Below are 27,842 nucleotides of genomic sequence, written 5' to 3'. Positions count from 1 at the left end.
AAACAAAAGAAATAAATACAAATTCCAACTTTTAATTGCTATTTATTTATTTGAAATCTATCCCAGAAACAACTAGATTTATAACAACTTCATAGAGATAAATGGAAATTTTTTTAAACTGATAGGTTGATCTAAATTTGTTTTATTGGTATATAATTTCATTATTGTAAAGAGTCATATAAAATTATATCAATAATTTCCACCATATGTAGACATGAAATATAATTGTTACCATAGTAAAATTTTGAGAATGAACATTTTCATAATTAAATTAATCAAAGACCTATTAAGAAATCCCCAGACTATCTTCTTAATTAACAGATCATGTTCATCTTGATGCATACCTAACTTAATACACATAGAAATTCAATAGTTTTCTACATTTTTATGATTTTTAGCTATGTTCAATTGAAATAAGCTTTGAAGATACATAGCTAGCAATAATAGAAGGGAAAACAACAGCTTTAGTTTGTTTTTTTTTTCAGGTTAGAGTCAATTCCAATTTGTCAAAACTACTGACTGCTTTAAAGGAAAAATTCTCTGGTTTCCTTTGACTTTTAAATTATTATTATTTCATTTAGTGGTAGTGATTCAGATGTTATTCTTGGCTAAGTAGTTTGAACCTAATTTCACCCTTCTTCTATACTAGATTGGGAGATTCTTTGGAGAGATTGATCCAAGCTTGATGAGACACCTCATTAATGTGTCTGTATATGCCTTTAATAAATCTTATGATTATCAATCTGTTTGTGACCCTGGTAGTTCACCAAAACAAGGAGCAGGAAATCGTTCATCATATGTGGTGAGTAACTGTCAAATTGTCAATAAATTCTTAAAATATGTATGTGCAATCAAAAGCAGCTAGAGTACTTTGGGAGGTTTTATCTTCACTGTCACTAAATAACTTGGAGAGATCCTAGATTAACCAAGTATCCTTTCTTTCTATTTGTTTCTTAAGCCATCCATAGCAGATATTTTGCACATAGGTTGGTGGGCCACAGCTGCTGCATGGTAAGTATAAACTATTATTTGGAAACTTCAACTAAGAATACAAAAAATGGTATAATGGCATAGCAATATGTTTAATGTTTTTAATGATGATAATTCTATGATTATTTGTGGTTTTGTTTCTAATCACTGGCAAGAACTGGTATTCCCTGAAACTACTTTCCTTATAGTAAAATGCACATATTCCTCCTTCCCAAATGAAGTGTACTCAGTTTGTTCTATTAGATTCATTCATGTTTTATTTCTGTCCTTCTACCCCAACACTTTCTACATCTATCTACATTCCCATCACGTGTACAAAGTTTTCTATGATTGGTAAAGGACAGTTCCAAAATGTAACTTTTGTGTGCAATATTTGAATTTTTTTTCCTCAACTGCTTACAGTACTGAAATGACCATATAAAATAATCACATTTATGTTAAAAAAAAAGTCCCATCATGGCATAGTTTTTTAAAAAAAATAAAAATCACTGAATTTAGAGTCAGTGACCTTCATTGTAAATTCTAGTGCAATTATTTTTGTGACTTTTCATTAAGCCTATTGGTCCTTAGTCTCTTTATCTTGAAGACAAGAAGATTCAGAATGCTTAAAGGCCCCTGACAACTCTAAATAAAACACAAAAGAGAATCAAGATTTTGCCTAATCCTTTTCAGTTCTACAAACTAATAATAAACTGATAATAAACTGATAATAAACCATAATTTTGACTGCACAAGAAACAATTTCTACAAATTACTACAATGCTTATAGAAACTATTTAAAAGGGTAGTCACAACTAAAAGTAGAAAGTTGCACATCACTGCTTTTTTTGTTGACTATATTTGATTTACTATATAGTAAAATGTGACTAGGTATATTGGTTCTCTTCTAACAAGGTCTCTTCAAACTATGATAAGATGATACAAAAATTCTTACTATATACAACAAATAAAACATTTTGAACAACCTGATATTATCACTCTTAAACTAGGTATAGAGTGGTCAAATCATACCATGATCATGCTGGCTAAGAAGCATCACGTTCAAATAGAAGGATTTTCAACTGTTTACAGTTGGCAACCTATGACTTTATCAAGTCACTAGTACATTACAGTGATTCTAAATGAATTTAGCTTTTCTGAAAAGAGTTCACCTTAAGAATTCAGAGAGAAAAATGAGTAGATAAGGGATACTAATTTCCAGACTAGTATAACAAATTGACTGTGCAGCTAATTAAAATCAGTGCATAAACATAAAATCTTGGAATAATAGACACTACATATGGACAATAAACCCAGTTGAGGACCAGGACTGGTATTAGGGAAATGTGGTATACTTTCCATAATCCCAAACTGTTCCTTAAAATAAAAACTAGTTCATCTTCTAATCACCTATATTCTTCCAAAGATGCATCATGATCACAAATCATTAACATTAAAATTTTCAAAGATTAAAAAATTGCAATAGATAAGAAATACCAGCAAAGTAAATTTGCATTTACTGCATGTATTTTTTCAGTTGAATGATAAATTTGAATTTAATCTCTAATTGATGTAGATACCACAAATTAGTTATATTATTAATAAGTACTCATAGATCATATTTCTCTAAAATTCATATGAAAATAATTCTTCAATAAAAATTCTAAAAGGCATGTTCATAAAACAGTGTCTCTGTGTCATGAAAGTACCTGTAGAATTACAAAATTTGTCAAAACATAAAACTTTAAATTAAAATAGTCAGACAAACTTAAGCTCTTATTAAATCAAGAAATATTTATTAAACAACTATTATGTCCTTGGGTACAAACCACAATATTCTTTTGGTGATTATGACATTGAACACTAGACGTTATACTATTGTGGTTGTTCAGTCATGTCTGACTCTTCATGGATCCATGGACCATAACATACCAAGCCCTTTTGTCCTTAGATCTCTCAAAATCTGTCAAAATTGATGTTTGTTATTTCCATGACATCATCTAACCAGTTCATCCTCTGCCATCCCCTTTTCCTTTTATCTTCAATCTTTCCCAATATGAACCCCACCTTATCATTATGTAGTCAAAGTATTTTAAGCTTCAACTTTGGTATTTGACCTTCCACTGAATAGTCTGAATTAATTTCTTATACTGTTGTTTTTTATTAATGTTTATAGCATTTATTTACTATTATACTATTTATTTTATATTATTTACTTAATAATATTTATTTAATTTCTTATAGTATTGATTTAATCTCACTGCTGTCCATGGAACTCTAAAAAGTCTCCAGCACCACAATTCAAAAGTGATGATTCTGTGGTTCTTGGCTTTTCTCGTATGTAGTTCAATTCTCACAGTCATGCATTGCTACTGGAAAAATCATAGCTTTGATTATATAAACCTTAGTTAGCAAGGTGATGTCTCTCTTTTTAGTGTGCTGTCCGGATTTGCCATAGCTTTCTTTCCAAGGAGAAAGCATCTTTTAATTTCATGCATCTGTGGTGATCTTTGTAATAAGAAGTAAAAATGAATATCATCCAGAAAGCAGATACATGGATAGTGATTCCTGAAGTAGGCTATAAAACATTATAACAAAGAATTGTGGATGCCATTAAAAATGTATAATTAAAAAAATGTACAGGTTACATGGCAACAGTAAAGGATAAGGACATAAAGAAGAAGCAAAGACTGCCCTTGTATTTTAGTGGAATTCTTTGAAGTAAATTTAAAGAAAGGACATGGACAAGAGTAGTACAAGAAGGACAAGCATAAATATATTGTTATCTTGAATGAACACTCATACCAATAAGGCTACAGACATCTGAATAATAGATATAATGGAATTGTTATTGTTTTGAAAATGTTCATTCTTTTATTATACAGGTCTATCCTACAGCAGTTGATTTTAAGTCTGACTTTTCCACGGCTTCTTGAGGCAGGTATGTCAATATCTATATCATATCATATCATAAGAAATTCTTTTCTATTACTAGGTGTATGACATAGCCTTCCCATCAATTAAAGGGTGCTAGAATGGTACTTTAATAGGCAGAATCCTGATTTTTTTCTTATTTACACCTAAATAAAACTGTCCTTTCCTACTCTTGTCTCTGTTCTATAGACTAGAGTAATATTACCTCTATGTCAATGAGTTTAAATTGTTCTGAAAAAAATTCATATGAAAAAGTTTCATAACGTATTTGAACTGCACATTTGAGTGAGGTTACAGAACAACATAGCAAAAGAAAAAACAACACAACCAAAGAAACAAAATGCTTAATGTTAACTTTGGCTCCATTAAAGAGGACATATTCCTGCTATATTCTGCCTTGGTCTAACAGGACAATGACAGAGACAAATAGCATTCAGAAAATAGTAAACAGGATGGTGAGGTGTTTACAATAGTATGAACCTTTGGAAGGACCTTGGATATGTTTATTAGAGAAGACTTGAAGATACAAGATAGCCAAACTAAAGAATATAAATGATTGTCATATGAAAGTGGAAATAGATTTATTTTATTTGACCTCAAAATTAAAAGGGAGGATGTAGAAGTTGCAGATTTTTGTCTCATAAAAAAACCTTACAATTAAAGCTATCCAAAAGTAAAATGGATTTTTTAAAGGAAGCATTGGATTTTCCTTTTCTAGAGGTCTATAAGTGAAAGACCTAATGACTACAAATTATTATAGAGGGGATTCTCATTCAGATAGAGTTTTCCACAATATAGCCTCAGAGGTCCCTTCCCATTCTAAGATCTTAGGATTCTGTAAAGAATTCAGACAACTAACCAAAACTTTTCCTCTCATGATCTTTTTCACAGTGGATGTGGATGATGATGATTTTTCTGCTGTGCTATCAAAGCAGAGCTGCATTACTGAACAAACTCAGTATTTCTTTGACAATGATAGTAAATCATTTAGTGGAGTATTGGACTGTGGAAACTGTTCCAGGTATATTTTTTTTCTTCATATACTGATGGACTAATAATACTCATTTTCTGAAAATTCTAGTCTATCTTTGGATCACTTTATTCCATTGTAGGAAATAAAACAGGTGGTTTTGTTTTGGATAATTTACAATTAATAAAGTTAACCGAATTTAATTCAAAGGAGAATTTTTTTTCAAACCTTCTATGTGTAAAACACCTCAGCAGGCAGTCGTTTCACAAAATTTCAAATGATGTAATCACTCCCTTCAGGCAACTTTCTTCCAAATAGGATGGAATATTTAGACTAGTTGGTTGTTGTCCTTCCATAATCCAAAAGGACCAAAGTACCATCACTATGTTGGAGTTAATATATAGTGTCCAACTGTGGCTGATCAGATCAATAGAAGAGTTGATTGCAACAAGCTGGTTGCAAGTAAGATAAATACACAGATAAATACACAGATAAGGAAAAGAAGGTGGAGGATTGGAGGCAAAGAGGAGAGTCAGACAAATTTTCCTCAGAAGCATAAGAGCTAAGAACATTTTTAGCTGGGGGGTGTATGGGAGGAAGTGGAGGACTATTGAGGGAGGCTAGAAAGAGAAGGTAGCAACTGAATTGAGCCTTGAAGGGAGACAAACAAGCATTTTAGAAAATACCTACTTCAGCTTCTAAATCTAGAGGAAGAAAAAATATACTACATAATTTAGATTCCCAACATAGCAACAAAAATAAAAACTTTGAGTTGTAGTACTAAATATTAAAAAATAAAACTTTACCAACATTTCTCAGAGTCTGCTGTATATATGATACCAATATCAAATAAACATTCTAATTGACATCTAGTAATTTAAGAGATTTGTGGACTCATCTGTCTGAAATCATGACATAGAAAAAGAAATTAAATTGTAATCCTTCTAGCCACATAGACAGAACAGAGGAGGTGGATAATGTTTCCTATTTCACAAGCACTGATATTTCATCCTATTTTATGACATTACTGTGGGGATGGGTGGGAGGATGCCAAACAAAACAGCAATTAAGGACCTCTAGCCAAATAAATAGTTAGTTATCAAGTGAGGTTCCCAAGCATTTATATCTCAAGTATTTCTTAACAAGAAAGGAATGTTAACAAAGTGCTGGTTATGGAATAAGGAAAATCTGAGTTCAAATCCTCCATACTTCATATTTAGTAGCTATATCACTAAGTTAAGTGGTTCAAACTACTAGTCTTCTAGCAAGTCATAGACAGATTGCCTTCTTGGGGATAGTTCTATTATCAGGACATTCCTCAGCATGGTATAATCAAATAGTTTAATTAGTTCATAAATTTCTTAGAGAAAAGGAAATTAAATGTATCTTTAAAGTTAAATGAGAAAATTATTTCCCTTACTCAAAATGTTATAACTTTGGCCTTCTAGTTACGCCTAATCAGGTTAATTCAGCTTCCTATACCTTTCCCAAATAGCCATCCACTAAGTTATCACAATGGATCCTTTTCACCTGTGAGTGCATAAACTTCTGGTAAAATTCAATACATGATTTATCAATGTGGACCCAACCCCATGGTAGAAATTCCCCTAATAGATATGGTTCTATAGCTTATAATCTTAAATAGTTGTTTGGGATACATATAAATATGTTCATCATTTTACTTGGTTGAATTCAACAGAATTTATTGAGTACCTATTATATGACATCATGTTAGATGCAGGAATTCAGTAACAAAAATGACAGTCTGAGTTCTGCAAACTTACATTCTACTGGGAGAATGCAAAGGATTCATTATGAACCCAGAAAAGTAAATCAAAAGATACAAAATAATGAGGATATGATAGGGCACTCAGAGAAAATCAGAAAAGATTTTGAAGGTGTTAGCCAATTCCCAGAAGGAGCAAGGGGTTCCAAGAAGTAGGGTAAAGAGGGAAGTCAACTCAGGATTGAAAGATAGTCTGTCCAAAGGCACAGATGATAGAGATAGAATACTGAGTACAGCAAACAGTGAGTAAACCTGCTTTTGGGAAATGCACAGTGTGTGAATGAAGTATTATTTAAACAGCCTATAAAGATAAAGTAAAAACAAATTGTGAAGGAACTTAAAGTCTTATTTTATCCTTGAGGCAATTCAGCTTCTCAAACAGGGGTATGTGATAGGGTGATATTCAAAGATATCCATTTGGCAGCCATGTAAAGCATACATGGCAAAAGGAGATAAGGACACAAGGAAACCCAGGAAGAGGCTTTTTTATTAGTATAGGTGAGAGGTGATTAGGATCTGAACTAGGGAACTGTTGTATGAATGAAGAAAAAAGAGGATACAGAGACATCCTAGGGAGGGAGAACTGACCAGATAAGACCACTATTAAACGTAAGTGTTTTAAATATGTAGTCAATAGAAGTCACAAGTTAAAAAAAAAGACCATTGGCATTTTATACAATTTGTATAATATATAATCAGAACCTTAGTATAAATCCATCTTCCAACATTCACTAACCATGTAACTCTGGACAAAGCCTTTTAAAGTTACATACCTCAAGCTGTTTCTTTGGCTTTTTTGACTAAATATAGAAGGGTTTCTAGCTATTGTAAGTGGAAGGAATTCCCTCATCCACAACCCAAAATTCTCCCAGACAGAAATCTTAGATACTTTGAGTATTTGTATGCAAAAAAACCCCAGCAAAATGAGGTGTATTAAACAACATGAGCAATTACATAGACAAATTGCTGAGCTTTCCAAAAAAGAGAGGGTATATAGGTTGAGACAATATGAAATTGACACCTAAGAAAGGGATTTTCTTCATAATACATGCATATATAATGTATGCTATTTATCTAGATCAAATAGAGAAATAAGCATAATTTAAATTTTAAAATTTTTGATGGTTCTTAATGATGACTTCTTAGTATCTTCCATCCCTGCTTTTTGATAGAAAGTTTAGCTGATGTTGGTATCATGCATGAAGCATTCTGATAAAAAGCTGACAAATCTATTAAGTGACAAATACTCCTAACAACTCATTCAACTCTTGGGCAGCTGATGGCACAATGGACAGAGTCCCAGAGTCAGTAGGAACCGAATCTGGTCTCAGACACTTGATAGCTATGTGATCCTGGCAAAAATCACTCTTTTTTGCCTCAGTTCCTCATTTTCAAAATGGCAGAAGAAAATAGCAAACTTCTCCAATATCTTTGCCAAGAAAACCCCAAATAGGGTCAAAGAGAGTCAAAAATAACTAAAATGACCAAATAGCAAGATTAAGGTGGGTAATCAAGTTTTTCAGTATGTCATTTTTCTTCCAGGTTTAGAGAACTGAGGTGACATAGGTATTCAAAGAAAGAATATATAATATTACATGATGAGTTTCTATATAGAGGACAATTTTATTATTAAATTAACTATAAAAATAACAAGTACTGGGTTTAAGAGGTATTTGGACTAAAAGAAAACTATTTTTCCTCCCTGATCAATCATTGAAAAACAGCATAATGGAGCTGGCTCTGGGAGATTTGGATTCAAACTGCAGCATACACTTCTAAGCTCCAAGACCCTTGGCAATTGATATGACCTCTCTATGTCTTGGTTTCCTCATCTGAAAATGAGAGGGGTTGGACTCAATGATCTCTGAAGGCTATTTGATTTCTAAAACCACTATACTATGACTGTTGGATCACAGACTTGTAGGGGAAGATATCTTGGTGCCATCAAGTCTTCCCCAATCATTTAAAAGATGAAGAACCTGAAGTTGAATTCCCAACTTAAGTCTTTATGATTCCAAATCCAGCATACTTGCCACTGATCCATACTGTTCTACTCTTCTACCCTCCAGAAACTCAAGAATTCTATGTTTTAGCTTTAATGTAGGCGTTTTTTGCCTACAAAATATTGTCCTCTCTTCACTTTCCCTCTGATACACAATACACCATCCACGAAAGAGCATTTTGTTCATTATTTTTAGCTAAAAAGTGATTCTAAGTTCTGTTTATTAACTGAGTCATTTGCATTTCTTTTAGGAGATAAAACTCTAAAACAATGATTTGTCAAATGTTCACAAACATCAAAATTTATCATAAAGATTTTGAAGGAGGGGCAGCTAGGTGGTAAAGTGAATAGAGCACCAGCCCTGGAGTCAAGAATACCTGAGTTCAAATCCGACCCCAGACATTTAATAATTACCTAGCTGTGTGGCCTTGGGCAAGCCACTTATAACCCCATTTGCCTTGCAAAAAAAACCAACCTAAAAAAAGAAAGATTTTGAAGGAAATGGAAAAATTATCAGTCTTAAAATCAGAAAAAGAGCTAATTTTTAGAATGCCATTTTTTTGTCTTTCTCCCTTCTGGTCTATCTCATTTAAGGCAGAGTAGAACTTTAGAAAGCACATTTGGTTTGGAATCAGAAGATCTGAGTTCAAATCCCAGCTCTAGCTACTTCCATGAACTTATATACCGTGATTCACCTTATCTGAAAAAGAAGGGAGTGGGAGTGAACAAGATTGTTTCTGACTTTGAGTTGTCAGTGTGATCCTAAAAAGGAAAGGGATAGGGTTGAACCTATGGCTCACTGATATAAGGAATTCCCAAATGAAGAAGCTTCATCTATTGATGTAGGCTGGGACCTTCTCTGCAACTTAAAAGTCTTAAAGAAATGCCAAGAATGATAATAAATTTGGAGGTCTCACAGTCAATATGTTTCCAAGACTGGATTTGAACCCAGGTCTTTCAGTCTTCTGAGTCATCTCTCTATCCACTACATCATGCTACTTTTCATAAATCCAATGAGTCACTTGAAATTTGCCTGAAAGGAGTCTGGGAATCCTTGGATATATTAGAAAAATTTCAAAGTTTTTTTTTTCTTTTTCCTTAATAATGAAGAGGTAAAAACATTCTGGCATTTAAATGCACCTTCATTTAATTATAATATTCTAATTGTAATTATAATAATTTTAATAAATGTAATATATTTGTTTTTAATGTCATTCAATGGACAACCAAGAGACAAATGGTTATTACATGCAAAAGTCATGGCAAAAACAAAATAATTGAATTATTTTTTAAAAATTAATGAATACAAACAAAATCTTGTTTAAAGTTTTATAATGGCAGAAATATTTTCTTAAAACATAAACTGCATCTTTCTAATTTTTAAAAGTTTAAATTTAAGAGACTTTTTTTCTCTCCCCTTTACTTTATCACTCAAGCAAGTCTATATTTATGGGGGGGGTATTTCATTTACTCTTAAACATTATTTGTACAAAATGAGAATAAATGTTAAATAAAAAAATAAAAGTTTAAATTTAAATTTAAAAGTTTAAATTATAATCTATAGCTAATTTACCAGGTCATGGTCACGTTCAAGTTTTAGTTTGCCTTTTGGTTCCATTTTACAGTAGCCAGTTTGAAAAAGTAATATGTAAATATCATTGGATTAAAAAAAGTTATTTTTTTGTACTCTAAAAATGAGTGTTATTCTAGCTATTATATAATTAAGTTTCAAAATTCATTTTAATCATTGCACAATTGGAAAGTTTTTAATGTTATTTAATCATAGTGCTCTTTCCCATAATGTTTTAAATGTTTATTTTCCAGAATATTTCATGTAGAAAAGCTTATGAACACCAACTTAATATTCATAATCGTTGATGGCAAGGGGACATGTCCTTGTGATACACGGGTACTAATCCAAGCAGAACAGACTTGTATCCTTAAGTAGCAGACTTTAAACCATCCTGTATGTTTAGTTACTCTACAAAGCAAGCACATTTCTGGTTTGTTTTAGCTTTGATGTCATATGATAATTAAATCTGGTATGAAAAGGACCTGGATTCAGATCCTGGCCCTGGTAGTCCTCTCTGACTGTGTGTTATTATGATTATGGGCTTCAGTTTTTCTTATGTGTAAAATAACAATGCCATTTATATAATCTCTTCTAGCTCTAAATACAGTTCAGGAAGACAAGGATAAAAGAAAAAATTGATTCAGATCCAATCCCACCTAGCCATGTGAACCTGAGTAAGGTTTCATTTCTCTTTGCCTTAATTCTTCATTGGTAAAAATAGGAGTTTGAAACCACTGTTCTAGGGTCCCTTGCTACTAAAATGATCCTTTCATTTGAACAGTTATTTTGTTCTTGCTGAGTCATGTCCAATGCTTTGTTGGGGTTTTCTTGACAAAGATATTAGGGTGATTTGTCATTTCCAGCTCATTTTATAGAAAGGGAATTGAGGCAAATAGGGTTAAGTAGCTTACCCAGGATCACACAATTTGTAAATGTCTGAAGCCAGATACGATTTAATGAAATGAGTCTTCCTGATTCCAAGTGCAGTGCTCAATCCACTATGCCCCCTACCTGCCCCCTAATAGTTATAGCCATACAAAGAAATGGAATGACTGTCTCTTAAGGCAATTAATTTACCCATCATGTGCATATTCAAGAATCTCCAAGATATTCCAGATGTTATACATAGTATTATTCCTTTTGATCAAAGGCATCAAACACCTGCCCTTCAGGACAAATATGACTCAAGCCAGATTAAAATGAAACTGAGAAATATTTAATAAAATAAAACATAGATAATTGTGATCACCAGAAATTCTTATATATGGATTAAGGGTTCCTATTTATGATTAATTTGCTTAAAATATTTTATTACTCTAGTTGATTTCTAAGATCTCTTCAAACATTTAGGACTGTAATTATTATAATAAGTCATAAGGAATAGACAATAATTATTGTAACTTGAGGTAATAAGGAAGGTATATACTTGAATTCGTAACAAATACCTTCTTGCCCCCCCCATTTTTATTCTTTTTTCAAAAATTGCTGCCAAAATAAAAACCAAATAAATAAGAGTTATCTTTAGTTTCAAAATCTTTCCAATGAATTCATCTGCCTCTAGTCATTTGATTGAAGTGGTTTTGTCACAGGTATAAAATAGATACTATATAACTAATGATGAAAAGTTGTCCAAGTATTCTATTTTTCTGATTTAGACAAGATCATCATATTATTACTTTGGCCACGAGGTAAGAATGAAGACAGCTATCACAGTCATGGTTTTAAAGTTTAAACTTTAAATTAAACTGAATATGGTCAAATTATTTTTAGAGTCTTGCATCTAGACTGAGAGGACAAAAGAATAAAATAAAAAAAATTTAAAGTATAAAAGTGAAAGACAAATAGGAATGGGAATGATAATACAATATTGGGAGGGGAAATACACAATTAGGAGATTGAATTGTGATTTTAACATTATATGAACAAGTTTTGTAATTTAAACAAGTTTTTCATTGTTCCCACAGACCAAACACCTTCCCATGGGAATGCCATTTACTCCTAATCGATTGAAGGTGGGGGGTATTAAATTCACAATAAAAAGAAAACTTAATTATAAATATATAAGTATGTATATAGACAGATAGATATTGAAGATATATGTGATATATAGATGCATTACTCTACTGGCCTTCACAGTAATACCAAGTTCTTTAGTAATACAACAAGCCTTAAAGACAGACCCAGGGTGCTTTTTCCACACTGTGTCACTGCATTTGGTAGTAAATGGAAGATGAACCAGGTAAAATTCAGATTAGGTAAATTAATTACTAAAACCTTATTAACTCATCTCTAAAACCATTAGCTTTCATCTGCCTACCACCTTCTTTCCTCAGCAACTTTTCCTAATTTAATCCTCTTGAATGATCTAGATAAATGTGACTACCGAAAGTTTCTCCAATACAATATCTCCTCTCGGCCATTCTGTATCTTTTCATAAGCTACATTACTTCCCTTCTTCACCTTTACCTCTTAAAAGGTCTACTTTCTTTCTAACTCCAGACCTTGCATGAGGCTTTTCCTGATCTTTACTGTATTGGTGCTTCCCCTCTCCTCCAACTATCTTTCTACATTCATTTTGTATATAATTTGTATCCTATGGTTTAATATTATTCCCTCTGATATTGTAGGCAGAGACTAGTGAGAATTGAGCTTTAAAATCCCAGCCCCCTGCCACAATGCCTTGGAAATTGTAGGTTTGGAATAGATGGTTTGGTGGTGGACTTGACTGATCTCCAGCATCTATACTCAGTGTCACAGTTCCTTGGTGATTTATTTTCTTAAAAAAAAATCATAATGTTTCTGATCAACTACATTTCTATTTCTTTGAAAGATACTTTCATTTTCCTTAATAAGAATTTTTTAGCTGATGGGCCAGATCCTTGTGATATGGTTAAACAACCCAGATACAGAAAGGGACCTGATGTATGCTTCGATGACAATAAAATGGTAAGCTTAAAAACCATGAAAGTCCTACAAGTGTCAATGTCCAATGATCAATAAATACTAAGAATAAAAGTGATATTTCAAGTAAATTATAATTCTTATGTTAGCTAAACTGTCTTAACCATAGTTTTTCTCATTGAGCATACTAGGTGAGAATGTTAACTTTTTATTTCATTTTCTTTCACAGTTAACAAAAAATTAACACTTGCTTCTTTTATCCACATTTTCTATAAAAACTGTACTTTCATACACAAATCCTACTAATTTGGTATGAATGAATTGAGGTCATAAATCTGATGGATAATGACAGAAACTTGGTTTTCTACATAACTAAGAACTCAGAAAATGCCAATTTCTACAAAGAATTACTGCATTTTTTCATCTCTACTGTCTTATTTTATTTTTTATTAAGTTAAAGCTTATTATTTTTATCAAGAATCTATTATTTAAGTTTGGGGCTTTTTTAACTATTGTATATAAAAAAAGGGAAAGATGAGCAGTTATAGATTATTTGTCCTTGATTTTGTAAGTAATTAAATACTGCTAACCAGGAATGGCTACTATAATTGAAAAATCCCCTGCTTTGTATAAATTATCACAAAACACGGGGTGGCTAGGTGGCGCAGTGAATAGAACACTGGCCTTGGAGTCAGGAGTATCTAGGTTCAAATCCGACCCCAGACATTTAATAATTACCTAGCTGTGTGGCCTTGGGCAAGCCACTTAACCCCATTGCCTTGCAAAAACTAAAAAAAAAAAAAAATTATCTCAAAGCACTACTTCTGGGTTCACTGCAATTTGAAAAATGTAGGCCTGGCCTTGAATTCAGATAGAACTAGATTTAAATTCTGCCTTTAACACGTGAACAATTAATAAACTTTAAACCTCTCCTGATCACAAAGGACTCTTTAGAAATGTAGGTTAAAAGTGATTTGCTGACCTGAATTGGCAAAAAAAAAACACCAGATTTCCAAATCTCCCTCCGCGATTGAATACTAAGATTCTCTCATCTTTCTAATTTTTTCTCAAGAAAATGTAGATTTTGAGGGGGTAGCTAGGTAGCACAGTGGATGGAGCATTGACCCTAGAGTCAGGAGGACATTAGTTCAAATTCAGCCTCAGACCCTTAATAATTACTTAGCTGTGTGACCTTATGCAAGTCACTTAATCCCACTGTCCTGCAAAAAAAACAGAAAGAAAATTTTAATTTTGTTTCAAAAAAATGAAAACCAAGTCAAGATTTTTTTTTACTTTTCTATTACCTTTGCTTCATATTTGGTTTTCCATGACCTGACCTAATCTGATGGTAGTGTCCTATTAATGTGAATAGTGGCACTAAACATAATCAAATGAATTGTGGTCACAAACAACACAATCAGTAAAAATTGCATGTTGACCTGTTTAAGAACTCAGGTTCTTTTGTTTTAATATCATTGCCTCTATAAAACTATTTTAAAGCTTTTATCTCTCTTTTGAGCCTCACAACAATTATATAAGATGTTCAATGTATATTATTCTTTCCATTTTTACAAATGAGGAAATTGAAGCTGAGGAAATATAAGTGAATTGACAAGGTTGCCCAGTAAGGAAGCATCAGTAGCAGTAATAGAATCAAGTTATACAGGTTTTAAGTTCCATATTTGAATTATAGCATTTTACCTCTAATTTACATCATTTCTATCAATGATTTATCCAGTGAATCAGAGATATTCCTACTAATGATACTGTAGTTCTTATTTCACAATTGGAAGGAGTCATGATTAGTTATACCACTAGAATTCTAGCCCCAACTTTCACTTCACTTACCTATATAAAATTAGTTTCCAAACCCTGTTGCTTTAAGGATGTTACTTATTAAGAAGGCTTCACTCATCAGTTCAGTCTGTATCTGCTTCCCATTGGGATAAGGCCTGGTATTAAATCACATTTTAGAACATCACTAAAATGCACCTTAAAGTTAAGAATACAAATGGAAGAGGGGAATTCCAACCCTACAAAGTTCCATAATTTTATCATAAAATGAGGAAACACTTGGCTGAGACAAGGATTTCTAGAAATAAATTTCTCAACAATCATATTTAGGATTGTGTATGAAAATACAAGCTCACTAGCCATATGTGTCATTATGTTACTTGTGCATTTCTTTGATAGTTAAGTATTTTAATTTAGTTTATTTGCAATAGTCACTGTGAATTTGCTCTCGATGGATGCTCAGTCACTCTGCTGGCAAGCTGCATGGAATTTCATCTTCTATGTCTTTCTTTCTGTGTTTTCTTTCCTTTTCCTGCACTTGCTACTTTGCCTGTCATTAATAGGATCAACTTATATGTACAAGGAATCGTGCCACTACCATGATGTCAGCTCCTATCTTCATTTTACTGCAAATTTTCATGTGGTGTGGATGGTCAGTTACCTTCTCTAATTTTTTTGTTGTTGTTCTTGGCTTAAGACTTTAACAAATAATTTCTATCCCCCAAGTCTGAAATGAGGCTGTTTAAAGTATCAGTACAAATACTATTTTGAAGACAACTTAGTTTCAATCATGAATTCACTGGAGGAAAATCATTGCTGTTTTTATTTATCCACTTTATGAAAGTAATCTTTTTTCATAGTACTTGGGGCTTATAGACATGGACTTTCCAGACAAAAATAACATCTAGATCTGGCATTAACTAGAAGATCGGGTAATCATTGAGAAATAGATTGTGAAATCGTTAAACTACTATTAACATGGGAAAACTTTATTACATATAAATAATGAATTTTTACAATATAAGTATTCAAGCAAAAATATACATCTTTGTAGTTTCGGCATGTTGTGTATCTCCCTCTTCATATTTTGCTTAACAAAATAAAACTTCTGATGCAAAGATTTTGTAGAGATAATTCAACTTTTTTTGGCATGGTTTCCCAACCATAAATACTACCTAGTATATAAACTAAAGTCTTCTTTATAGTCATCTAGTTTACAAAAAAATAGAGTACATTACTACCAGGCCTATCAACTTTAGATGCTTTAGGGGATGGCTTGTATGTTCAGCACTGTGTTTACTGGTTTGTCAAATCACTTGTCCAAAATTATGACCCTTGACCAAGTTAGACTATCATTTCTGTTGTTGTTCCTGGAACAGTACTGCTGTGCTATTTTTCCATTGCTGCTTCAGAAAACTGTTTGTTGAGTATTTCATTTTGGTAAACCACTAGATGGAGATATGACCATTAACATGAAAACAGTGATCTCATCAGAAAGAGGTGGAATGGGGGTTAGAGGGTGGGGTGAGAGGGAAAAGGCAATTCAAAATATAAACAGAAAATGTTTGTAGTAATGAAATAAAGTTTTCATCTTCAAACAATGACCAGTGCAATAAACCTAGCTTTTCTTAATGCCAGATGAAATGAAGGCAAAATTGATGTCTTTTTCCCTGGGAAGTCTAAACATTTGGGAACATAATCTCAAAATATACAAAATATTTTGTAACACTGCCACATTAATATCCCTTATCTTAAAGATGGAGGGGGAAAAAGAGACACAAGTAAAATCTATGGGACAAATAACAAAATTGATATTTATGATTAGAGGATGCAAAATCAACATTTAAATAAATTTAATTTTTTACCTTTGTTCATATAGTTTCTGCCACATAAATGGGATCTTTATCAATATAATTTATAGGTTTAATGCCAATCCACTTCTTGCCACAGTCATCACAAAAGTTTCCCCACAATGGTTGTTTCTAATAGCCCTACTAGATAAATGCAAATATTAGAGTAAGAGGAAAAAAGCTGTTGGCAGGCAAACCTCATATGGTTGGAAGTACTTATTTTAAAATTTGAGTCTTATGGGTTGATTGTCAGTTTACTCTTTGTCAAAGAAATACACAATTATAAAATTCCTTTATTGATATAGATACCATTTTTCTTCTCAAAATGACAATAGCAGAGTACATTATCTTTGTATTTATGAAACAGCATGTGCAGAGGATATGTAAAAGAGGTTGTTCATACTGCTAAATTCTAGAGAGAATGATAATGTGGGGAAAAAATTGACACATACTAGCAAAGTTTTGTGCTTTGCCCTAAAATATTATCTAGATCATGGGTAAACATTTAGAGGATGGGATTTGTTTTTGAGACAAGAACAAAGGAAAATATCATGAGACTAAGGGGAAGTTTAACCAAATGGTCCCTGAGTCAGCTGGATTACAATGAAGATGGCAGACAGTTATGCTAATTGAAGATAATCAAAGATGAAATAGATTAGGTCTCTACTATGAATAAGTATAAGAAGAAATAACTTGCCCATTAGGGTGCTGAACACAGTAATGGATTGTCCTGAAAAATTTATCAAACAGTAAAGAATTCTCAACTTATTCTCTCTCAGAGTTAAAAATACAATCCTTTCTAGGAAAAGGTCACTTAAAATTCCTACAATGTTAACAGACTATGGAGCATATCTATAAAACTGCACACTCAGATGCTATTTTTTTTGGCCTATAATATCCTTGCTATAATGAATTCTTTTTTTATTGATAGTTTATTTTTCTTTTCTTTTTTTTTTTTTGCAAGGAAGGCCACACAGCTAGGTAATTATTAAGTGTCTGAGACCAGATTTGAACCCAGGTACTCCTGACTCCAGGGCCAGTGCTTTATCCGCTAGGCCACCTAGCCACCCCCGATACTTTATTTTTCTAAAAACATGTAATGAAAGTTTTTCAACATTCATCCTTATGTAGATGTAAATTTTTAAGTTACAAAATTTCCTTCCACCCTCCCCTAACTGCCCCCACCTGAGCAGCATATAGTCAGGTTAATACTGTAAATATACACTTGTATTTCTAGATTAGTCATTTCCAGTATATGAGGTATTAGGATTAAGGGAAAGAAATACATGAGGTTTTTTTTTTAAGTGAATGTAATATTCATCAGATTCTGAAGTTGTTTTGTTTTGTTTTTCTTTCTCTGGATGGGGATAGCATTGTCCATAGCCAGTTTAATATGGTTGTCCTAGCTCTCTGAACTGCTGAGAGGAGCTGCTTCCTTCAAGGTTATTCATCTCACAATGTTGCTATTGTTTGCAAGGTAGTGGGGTTAAGTGGCTTGCCCAAGGCCACAAGCTAGGTAATTATTAAGTGTCTGAGCTCAGATTTGAACTCAGGTACTCCTGACTCCCGGGCCAGTGCTCTATCCACTGCACCACCTAGCCGCCCCATCACAATATTGTTGTTAATGTGTATATTGTTCTCTTGGTTCTGCTCCCTTTGCTTAGCATCAGATCCTGTAAGTCATTCCATGCTTCTCTAGAGTCTGACCACTTATGGTTTCTTATAGAACTATAGTATTCCATAATATTCATGTACCATAACTTATTCAACCATTCCTCAATTGATAGGCATGCCTTTAATTTCCAATTCTTTGGCACTATAAAAGGAGCTACTATGAATATTTTGGAATATGTGGGTCTTCCCATATTTTATGATTTCTTCCTGGATATAGGCAAAGGGTAGGTATTTTGAATTCTTGATGAGGAAGTTCCTCAACTCATGCATAGTACCACTGGCTCTGGAATTTTATGGATTTGGGTCTCAGACATAGGTAATGTGGCTTCCTAATAGACATGTAGCCATTTCATGTCAAAAAGAACATTTGAACTCAGATTCTCCTGACTGATAACAGCCCTTTTCCCACTACACTTGCCTAATTATATACATGAATAACTCTCAATAATCATTGTTCCTCAATTACACTATAAATCAATATCAGATTTAGATTTGGCCAAATCTAAATAAAAGATGAAAATAAATATTATTTATAAAGGTATATACAGAGAAGAACAAAGAACAATATTAGAGAAAGTTCAGTCCTTAGAATAAATAAGTGAATAAAATTATCATAATGGTATCAGCTACAAATTTAGAGATGTGGAAATAATAGCCTAGCCACATTATTGAGTAATCACACTAAATTATGGGAAAATTATCTCTGAAAATAAAAGTATTTCCAACTAGAACAAAAAAGTCCTTTGGACAAATGAAAGAGAAACTTTAAAAACAAATTATTTGAAATATATATTCAATTTCATAATATGACCATGCTTTGGAATAAAACTCTCTTCATTGATTCTTGAAAAGATGATTGACAATGGAAAGGATTATTGGAAAAGGCTACCATGATTGCATGCCTAACTGGCTTTTACATAGAAAATACTTCTGAAACTGCCTAGAATCATTCAAATACATAACTACCTGAAGTGCAGGTTTGGTTTAGCCATGCACCTTAGTACTTTTCAAATCATGTTTAAATCATATTGAAAAGATACAACATTGAAGAGAAAATGAATTTTAAAAGATTAAAATGATTTGGTCCCACTGAATATTCCTTGGAGAAATCTATTTTCTTTAAAAGTTAATGATCCTTTTTCAGCTGAAGCCAAGAAAACAGAGATTTATCCAGCTATACAAATGAGCTCATAAAATAAACCTTTGAAAAAAATATATGATATAACTATGAACTACATGTTTTTCTTTTGGGACATGGAAGCAAGAGTACTGAGGTGTGCTTTATAATAAAGAATGACACGTAGAATCTTCAGAGACAAGTTTAGAGGAAATTCCAGAAGTGTTGTTATTCTCCCCAGAGAGGAAGGACTAATAAAATTATTTTTTTCACTATATTGGCAAGATAAATAGAGAGAGAGGTAGTTTGGGGGGCACTTGCTTTTTAAAATTTTAGACTATTGCAGTGAAGTCAGTTAACACAAGGGGCTGTGGTATTTCCTGCCTAGGTCATCTTTTCAAATGAGAGAGATCTGCCTGGTGAAGGTAAAAGTGTTCTGCATGGGTGAACCTCAATGACAGACTTTATAACCTCTGAGGGCCCCTTCCAGGCCTACACATCTATGATTTAATGGTATTTTGCTCACTCCTCCCACTAAAATAGTACTTGTCAGGTAATAATTGCCGATCTCAGTACATGTTGTTTTAATATGTAAGACGCACAGGAAAATACCACCAGGAAACTCAGTAGACAGCTGTCTAAGTATGAATCAACATGTAAGTCACAGAACCTCAAAAGGGATTTACTAAAATATGGACGCCCAAACTAAAACAGATTAAAAAGTTCAGACTCATAGATTTAAGGCTAAAAGACAATTTAGACTTCATTTAGGCCAACCTTCCCATTTTATAGGTGGGGAACCGAAACCTGGAGAGGTTAAAATAACTAGAGGTATCTAGTGAAAGGATTAGCAATTGATCCCAAGTCCTCAAAATACAATCTATTTTCCATGAAATTCTGCTGCCTCATTATATTCATGCAAAATATACAGAGTGAAGAAAATATCCCCTTCAAAATAAAAATGCAAGAATATTAACATGTAGATTTTTTTATTCACACAAATGTAAATTCCTGTATAAACTATAACATATCAATTGTTAGTCATCTTGACCAGAGAATTTATCATCTAATGACGCAGTTTCTAGTGTTGATCATATCCATGCATAAAGAAAACAGCTTACATATAGGATAATCTGCTCCTGAGACCACATTCAAAATTTTCAACTTAAACCTAGAAACATCATGGAATAATCACATTCTAAAAACACTTCATTTGTGAACTCCAAATCACTTGGACAAAATGAGTAGGGCATTTGTATAAGAATAATAACAGTTTACATCTTTGTAAACTATGTTATAAATTCCAAAGTGCTTTCCAGACATCTTTCCAGTAAAGTATATTAGTCAATATTCATATGCTAAAAACTCGTTCAGAAGAATCTAACATGGTAACCATAATCTGAGAGTTTTTCACTCTCTACAATCCATCTATTATAAGGGTATACTAGGTCTATGAAATATTGGGAGTGTTCACTATTTTTCTAATGTTACAGTCGACCAAAAACTTGGGACCTAAGATTCTGTTATCATATTTGAAGCAACTTGTATGGGGAAAAACAAAGAAAAAGAGAAATTCTGACGCCTCCTAAAATAGTAAGAATTATTCCACTGACATGTTATTAGGCAAACTGTGGTAAAGTATTATATTGTAGGTAACTTAAATTTTTTATATGGATCATGAATCCAGCTAAGCTTCAATGTTAAAAGATTCTGAAAAACTAAGAAATTCTTTTTAATATCCCAAATCTAAAATTATATAATAAGTTAATTGTTGAATCTTGGGAGAATGAATAAGTTGTATTTATAAAGAACCATAGCAGAAAAATAATTCAGGGAAAAGTTAGACAGAAATTAATGCCTTAGAAGATATATTGGGTCATTTGTGGGATTCAGCAGCTTTAAGGGAACCATGGAAAAAATCTAGAACAATTTAAAAGATAATGATAAATAGAACCTAGATAGGGCATTTAAAAGATAATTTGCTTTTGGCTACAGTAGAATGAAGATTACTAGCCATCAAAATAGTCAGAAAGCAAATGTTCACTGATGGCACAGTGTTAGAATACTATGAGATTTTTGTCTCAGAATTCAAGAGTTAAGTTCTTTCATTTTCATGTCTTATGGAACATTCACCCTGATAATCAGTAATCAGTACTGAGCACCCAGTTCAGAAAGGAATCGTTCCTTTGACCATTTTCAATTATTTGCAAATCTCAGATGACAATAAATTCTTTTAAAATACTGTGTTCAAATATTTTGTCAGGGCACTATTTGAGGTATTTTTTTTTTTACTATTGTTTGAATATTTCTGTACAAGTTTGCTGTGCTATTCCTGATTCTGAGATTACTGACTCTCCTATCCCTACTCTTAGCTGGTGCTTATAAAGTACTACATGGTGACAATAGTGCTTTCTATACTTAAACTCAAGCTAACATGAATTCAAGTATCCTGAACTAAAACTTAACATCTCACTTAACAATTAGTGCTGAAGACATAATCATTTTTACTTAGTTAAAAGAATCTTTGACAATTTGGGAACAAAGGGTGAATAGCATATCTTTGTAAAATAACTCCGTGTTTTTTATTTCAATGCCATATAAAGCAGTTCTTTAAGGTGAGTTCAAGATGTAGCTAACGATTAGTATACTAGACTGTCTCAATAAATATTTTAAAGGAAATTAATTTGCCTTTTTTTTCCCCAATAGGAAGACTATTCAGATTGTGGTGGAGTTTCTGGATTGAATCCGTCATTGTGGTCTATGATAGGAATCCAGTTTGCACTGCTTTGGCTGTTATCTGGCAATAGACATTGCCAGTTATGACCATATGAAACCAAAATCTGCATAACTGATCTCAAGGTCCTGCCAAAACATGAGCCCTGTTTAATTACAAAAGGGTCAATTATTCAGATGGCAGAAAATCAACTGTTCTCAAAACAACATGGTATAACTCTATGTGAAAGACTTATTAGGCACCCACAGTGGCTGCATGTTGGAGTGTCAGACCCTTAAACTTGTGTGAATGCTGCATCATCTTACACTGTCAAAGCAGAATCCTATATCTACTTTCCTGAGGAATCTGAATTTTTTGTTGTTGTTGGATCATTGATGAATTCACGTAAAAGGGCTCCCCCTTTAAAATGGCTTCTTAATCATATCAGATATCTGCTTTGACCTGAAAAATCAACTCATTTTGCTCCCTTTTATCAAGATTTCAAGAAATCATATTTATTTTGGTTTTATATTTGACTCTATTAAAAGTCTGATATCAGTTGTGTTGAAAACAAATCAGAGATGAATTCTAAATGGCCAAATAATGTAAATATTAATACTGGCTAGTCTTTGTCAAAAGTTCACCATGAATGAAATGCCTTATGAAGAGTGGCTTATTCTGCCAAAAATATATTTAAAAAATGGGTGACCAGCTAAGTTGGGAAAGGGGAATTGTTGGTATGTTTTAAACTGTTGGTTTAAGTATAACAATTATCAAATTACTAAATTAAAGGTGCTTGAGGGTCAGTTACTTTAGTCATCTATCTTCCTGATAGATATCAGCCCTTTAAAAAGAACAGTTCAAAATAAAATTTCCTCTATTCACGATATAGTTGTGTAATGCTAGCCAAATCTTTCAAAGTCCTCAAAGAGATGGTAGGGGTGGTGGGTGGGATGGGAAGGGAAAAATCTCTTTTGTGATCATTGAACTTTGACTACCAAGGGTATTTTGCATGATGCTGCTATTTTTTTTTTGTTTGTTTCTTTTTCTCTTTCTTTCCATTAGAGTATAGTGTAATCTATTTTTAAGGTAACTGAGTGGTATTATTGTTAAGAGAAACTCAAATTTCAAGTCAAAATGCACTTAAATCATCTTACATGATCTGATTAAATAAAGATATCTGAATATACTGTGAAATGAAAGTGTAGAATGACTGGACTGCAGTTAGGAATATGGAGAAATGGAATTTTATACAGATTAATGCTTTTGCCTGAAAACCTGTGTACAGATATTTTAAGTATATAAATCAGATTTGACACATTTATTTTTAAAGAGCACATATATGTTCTCAATGAAGATTCATGCCAGGTTTCCTCTCTGTTCAATTAAATGTTAGCACCTGCAGTTTAAAAATGTTTTCTTGCTATTTTTCTATAAAAATGGCCAGGTAAACTGAGCAAAATTTCCACCCAGTTCAATGAGATGTTAAAATAATGTGAACAAACAGGAAACCTTGACTCTATATGTATACATATTAATACTTGATTGTGAATGGTAAAGATGGCTTTTTTTATATACAACTTCATAGGTGAAAGAAATTGGTGCAGGAAATGATATTGCACTGTAGTATAGTATATAGGTAGAACAGTGTACTTGTTTCTGGTTTTCAAAACTAAGCAGTATTGTGAGAGATAAATGGATGAATATACAACTCTGGTGATCTATAATTTAGCTAAAAGCTACAATCTGCAAATGTTGCGAAATATCTGTATGTGTGTATACATATAAATATGTTTCTATATGTATATACTTATATTTGTTGGGAAAGCATTCCTGTATAATTTTTTTTTACAATATCAAAATTTTATTGAACTCTAGCATGTTTGATTAGCATATCACATATCAAAGAGCAAAACCAACCCCATAGCATGGCTTAAAAGTGTTTTTTCCCCCTTTTTTTTGGTGGTGTCCAAATAGTATTTATGGCTCTCCTATATACCCTTGGTTCCAATTGTGTCTGTTCTTTTTTTAGCTTGTCTGTTGTTTTGTTTTGTTTTTTTTCAAAAAAGGGAAACTTTTAGCCTTGATTGTGGAACTGACATGAATTTGCACTTCTAATTCATCATTTTGATGATGGTGGGCCTACTTATATCTGGATGTAACAATGTCTTACCTTTCTTATATTAATGACAAAGACACTGATCACACACACACACACACACACACACACACACCCCATCTACAACAAAAGGAATAACCACCAAAGTGAGAAATGTTTGGAATGTTATATTCTAGGTAGAATTGATTATTCAATTATATATATTTTATGATTGACTCTAAAACCCTCAGGTAAAACTAATTTGTTTCCCTCCTCATTTTCTTGATTGGAGAATGTCAAAAATCAAAATGCTACACCAACATGCTTAAACAATTTAAGTTATATATTTTAGTTTATTAAAATATATAAATTCTAGTGTTGAATCTTTGCTAAATTCTGCCAAGTCACTCGCAAGTTTTGATGTTGGGAAATTATAGCAAGGACTCCTCTAGATGATATATTTAAATAATAAATATTTAAATTATGTAATTATTTCCAACATAGAATACTCTCTTGAAAAATATTTTAAAATACCATTTTCAGTGATTGATGGAATCTTTTTCATGAGATTCATTCTTTATTGAACTAATTACAATTAAACTTGGTATCCTATTCCATTTCTATTGGCATAAAAATGTTTTAGTGCATGAACAGCTCATTTCTGTTAGAAAAAAGTATATAATCTGTAAACCACATGCATGGTAAAAATTTCATAAGCAAAGTTTCTCTGACTGGGAAATGTCTGTGTAACTGCTGATACTTTTAAATCTCCTAAGCTACTTTTCTAAGGGAAGAAAAAAAAAACCCATTGCTTCAAATTACAATGTGTAAAGTTGATATTTTCCTGTGAGTTTTGATTGTTGGTGATGATTTAATAGATGTGTACTATCAATATTTGTTTCCAAAGTATTTAAAAAATACAAAGAAATGAAGAAAAGCTATGAATAGATTTCATTTGCACCTTGGTCATACAACATCCTTTATATTTTCACTAAACAAAATTAAAACAATCCTTGCGTTGGTGTTAAGTAATCAGTAAAGGATTTAACATTAATGGCTCCTTTCTAGTTTCTTTATTTGAACAACCAGCATTACTGCCAAAACACCAATCGTGGTCCATATTTGTAACAGGTTTTTAACATGACATAGTTAGCAAGTTTGACTGAAGAGATTTTTAGGTCCTGGACTTATGAGATTTTAGTATGACCTTTTTCATGTTTCTAATGCTTGAGGCTTTATTGCTTAACTTGGAGTAAAAAAAAAACACAGTGTTGCTGCCATTTGTAAGTTTTCCTATAATATTCCTTTTATTAACTCTAAACTGGCCTTACTGGATTCAAATAGGCAGTATCCCTTTTAAGTGACCTTTGCAACCCAAGTGTTACTTGCTGTTTGATGCTTTCAGTATGTTATAAATAACATTCAAACTTTTGTCCCCCTACACCAAAGCTTAACTTTTGTCTTAATATCAAATTTTAACCATTGGTCCTGTGAGTTAAGAAGCTCTACTTGCTAGAATTATAGAGAATTGACATAGTGGGCCACTAGAGAAATGTCTGTGATGCTTTTAAAAGGTATACTAGAAGGACTAGCATCCCAAGTTTGCTCCCACATCCATCTTCTATTCAGTGCCGAAATAAAGGCCAAGCTTTATTTTTACCCCAATAGTGAATGTTAATATTGTTAAAAGTCAGTGTACACTATTGTAAACAAACAAAAAAGGACAAAAGTGTCTGAAAAATAAAATTCAAAATTCCAACAGCATTAACTTATTCTCAACAAGGACTTATATTTGCATTGTTTCTTGTTCAAATAATCATCTCAAACAAATTTCACTGATGCTTAAGGAATATACTGTCTTGTTTAGATGTTAACCAAACTTACAATGTGACCTGACTAATGTCTTCATTGTTGTATTCTATGGAATGTCTGGTTCATGCTTTTGGGGATGTTTTTATTGAAATGCTCAGTATGCATCCATTAAAAAAAAAGGCCCCAGCTTGCTTTTGCTGGGTAATAGGCCTTTTCTCCCTTTTATTGTGTTCTCTTGACACTTTTGTGGAACTTGACAAGCCTGAAAAAAATTTTGTAAAAATTTGTATAATACTGTTATAAAAAGTTTATAATCCTAGAAAATGTTGTGTTAAATCTTGTGCAAAAAACAGTATATTCAGAATAAAAAGTTATCATTTGAAACCACTATACAGCATGAATTCATTAATCATATACATGATTTGGTTAGTGGGGGAGATGAGAATTCTCATCTAGAGACTTTTGGATGAATGAAAGAGAATGTCACTCTACAGAGGTGTATGCACACACACACACACACACGTATTTATAGAAGTATATACTGTAAACAAATATAAACCACAAACCTGTGTTTATAGATCTCAAAGAATTATGTAAATTAGTAAGAACAATTTTAGAGTTTTAAGTAAAATTTTGCAGGTTCACAAGTATATACCTCACCAAAAATCCTCTTTGACATTCTCCTTCCAATTTTCATTTATTTTTTTTCTAAATGTTTGAAAGCATGTTGTTTTCTTCAGATTAACAGTTTACACCTGCCCTATGCCTCTATAATACTACTGAGTTTGACATTTTGAATTCAAGTAATCTAAACTTTTTTCTTTCTAGCTCAGGGGTTTCCCATGTGAGAGCAATAGTGCTCTATACATAAACATAAACATAATTCTTAAAGTAAAAAGTTCATCATCATCATCACCACTATTATTATTTTCAGTCAAGTAGCTGTTGAACATGACTTGGAAACATGGCATAATTTCAGACCTCTGACCAAGGGAGTTTAATAAATTTAAATAGTTCTTTGGCAAATACTGACACCCTGGCTCTAAATTCTTCTCTCTTTTAAAAGAATCCCTTTCCAACCTTTTCAGTATCTTTGGTCAATGTTTTGGTTCCCCCACACACACTTGTTTTGTTTTGGGGTTTTTTTTGGTGGGGAGTGGAGGAAGAGAATTTTCTTCATCAAATTTACAAACATTTCTGACTCTTCCTCTTTTCACTCATTTGTAAATATTCTCAAGTTTCTACTGTGTCCATTTAAAAAAAAATACCTTCTTTTGATCTTGCTACTTCTCCTACCCAAAGCTAGAGAGTATCCATTCCATCTTCTTCCTCTTACAACATAACTATCACGTTCTCCTTCCCATCATAGTTACAAATTCACTCTAAGATCACCAGTGGTCACCTAGCATCAAAATTCAATGATATTTTCTCAATTTTTTAAAATTGTCCTTAAACTTTTATTGTTCCATAAATTTATGTGACTGTCTTTGAAACATGTCCTATGACTGCTGTGTCATTTCTCCTAATCTTCAACTGCTTCCACTTTCATCCACTGATTCTTTTTTTTTTTATTTTTTATTTTTTCTTCCTCTCACCTTCTAAATAATGGCATTTGTCATTCTGCCCTGTCTTCCTATTTTTCCCTCAGG

At 32.5% G+C, this 27,842-nt stretch overlaps 1 protein-coding gene across 1 annotated transcript in view; it reads left to right on the top strand.

Annotated features, from left to right (window-relative positions):
- The window catches only part of CACNA2D1 (calcium voltage-gated channel auxiliary subunit alpha2delta 1), a 157,839-nt gene extending 131,264 nt beyond the window's left edge, over positions 1–26,575 (top strand). The window contains exons 29-35 of the mRNA XM_074195298.1: positions 650–802; positions 959–1,011; positions 3,855–3,910; positions 4,795–4,924; positions 10,486–10,595; positions 13,098–13,180; positions 22,277–26,575. Of these exons, the coding sequence (XP_074051399.1) occupies positions 650–802; positions 959–1,011; positions 3,855–3,910; positions 4,795–4,924; positions 10,486–10,595; positions 13,098–13,180; positions 22,277–22,393 (702 nt within the window). The 3' untranslated portion in view covers positions 22,394–26,575. The remainder of the gene's footprint in view (positions 1–649; positions 803–958; positions 1,012–3,854; positions 3,911–4,794; positions 4,925–10,485; positions 10,596–13,097; positions 13,181–22,276) is intronic.
- The last annotated feature ends 1,267 nt before the right edge of the window (positions 26,576–27,842 follow it).

The sequence above is a fragment of the Macrotis lagotis genome, chromosome 7 (assembly GCF_037893015.1).
Source record: "Macrotis lagotis isolate mMagLag1 chromosome 7, bilby.v1.9.chrom.fasta, whole genome shotgun sequence".
Lineage (NCBI taxonomy): Eukaryota > Metazoa > Chordata > Mammalia > Peramelemorphia > Peramelidae > Macrotis > Macrotis lagotis.
This window is presented reverse-complemented; position numbering and strand designations above follow the sequence as displayed.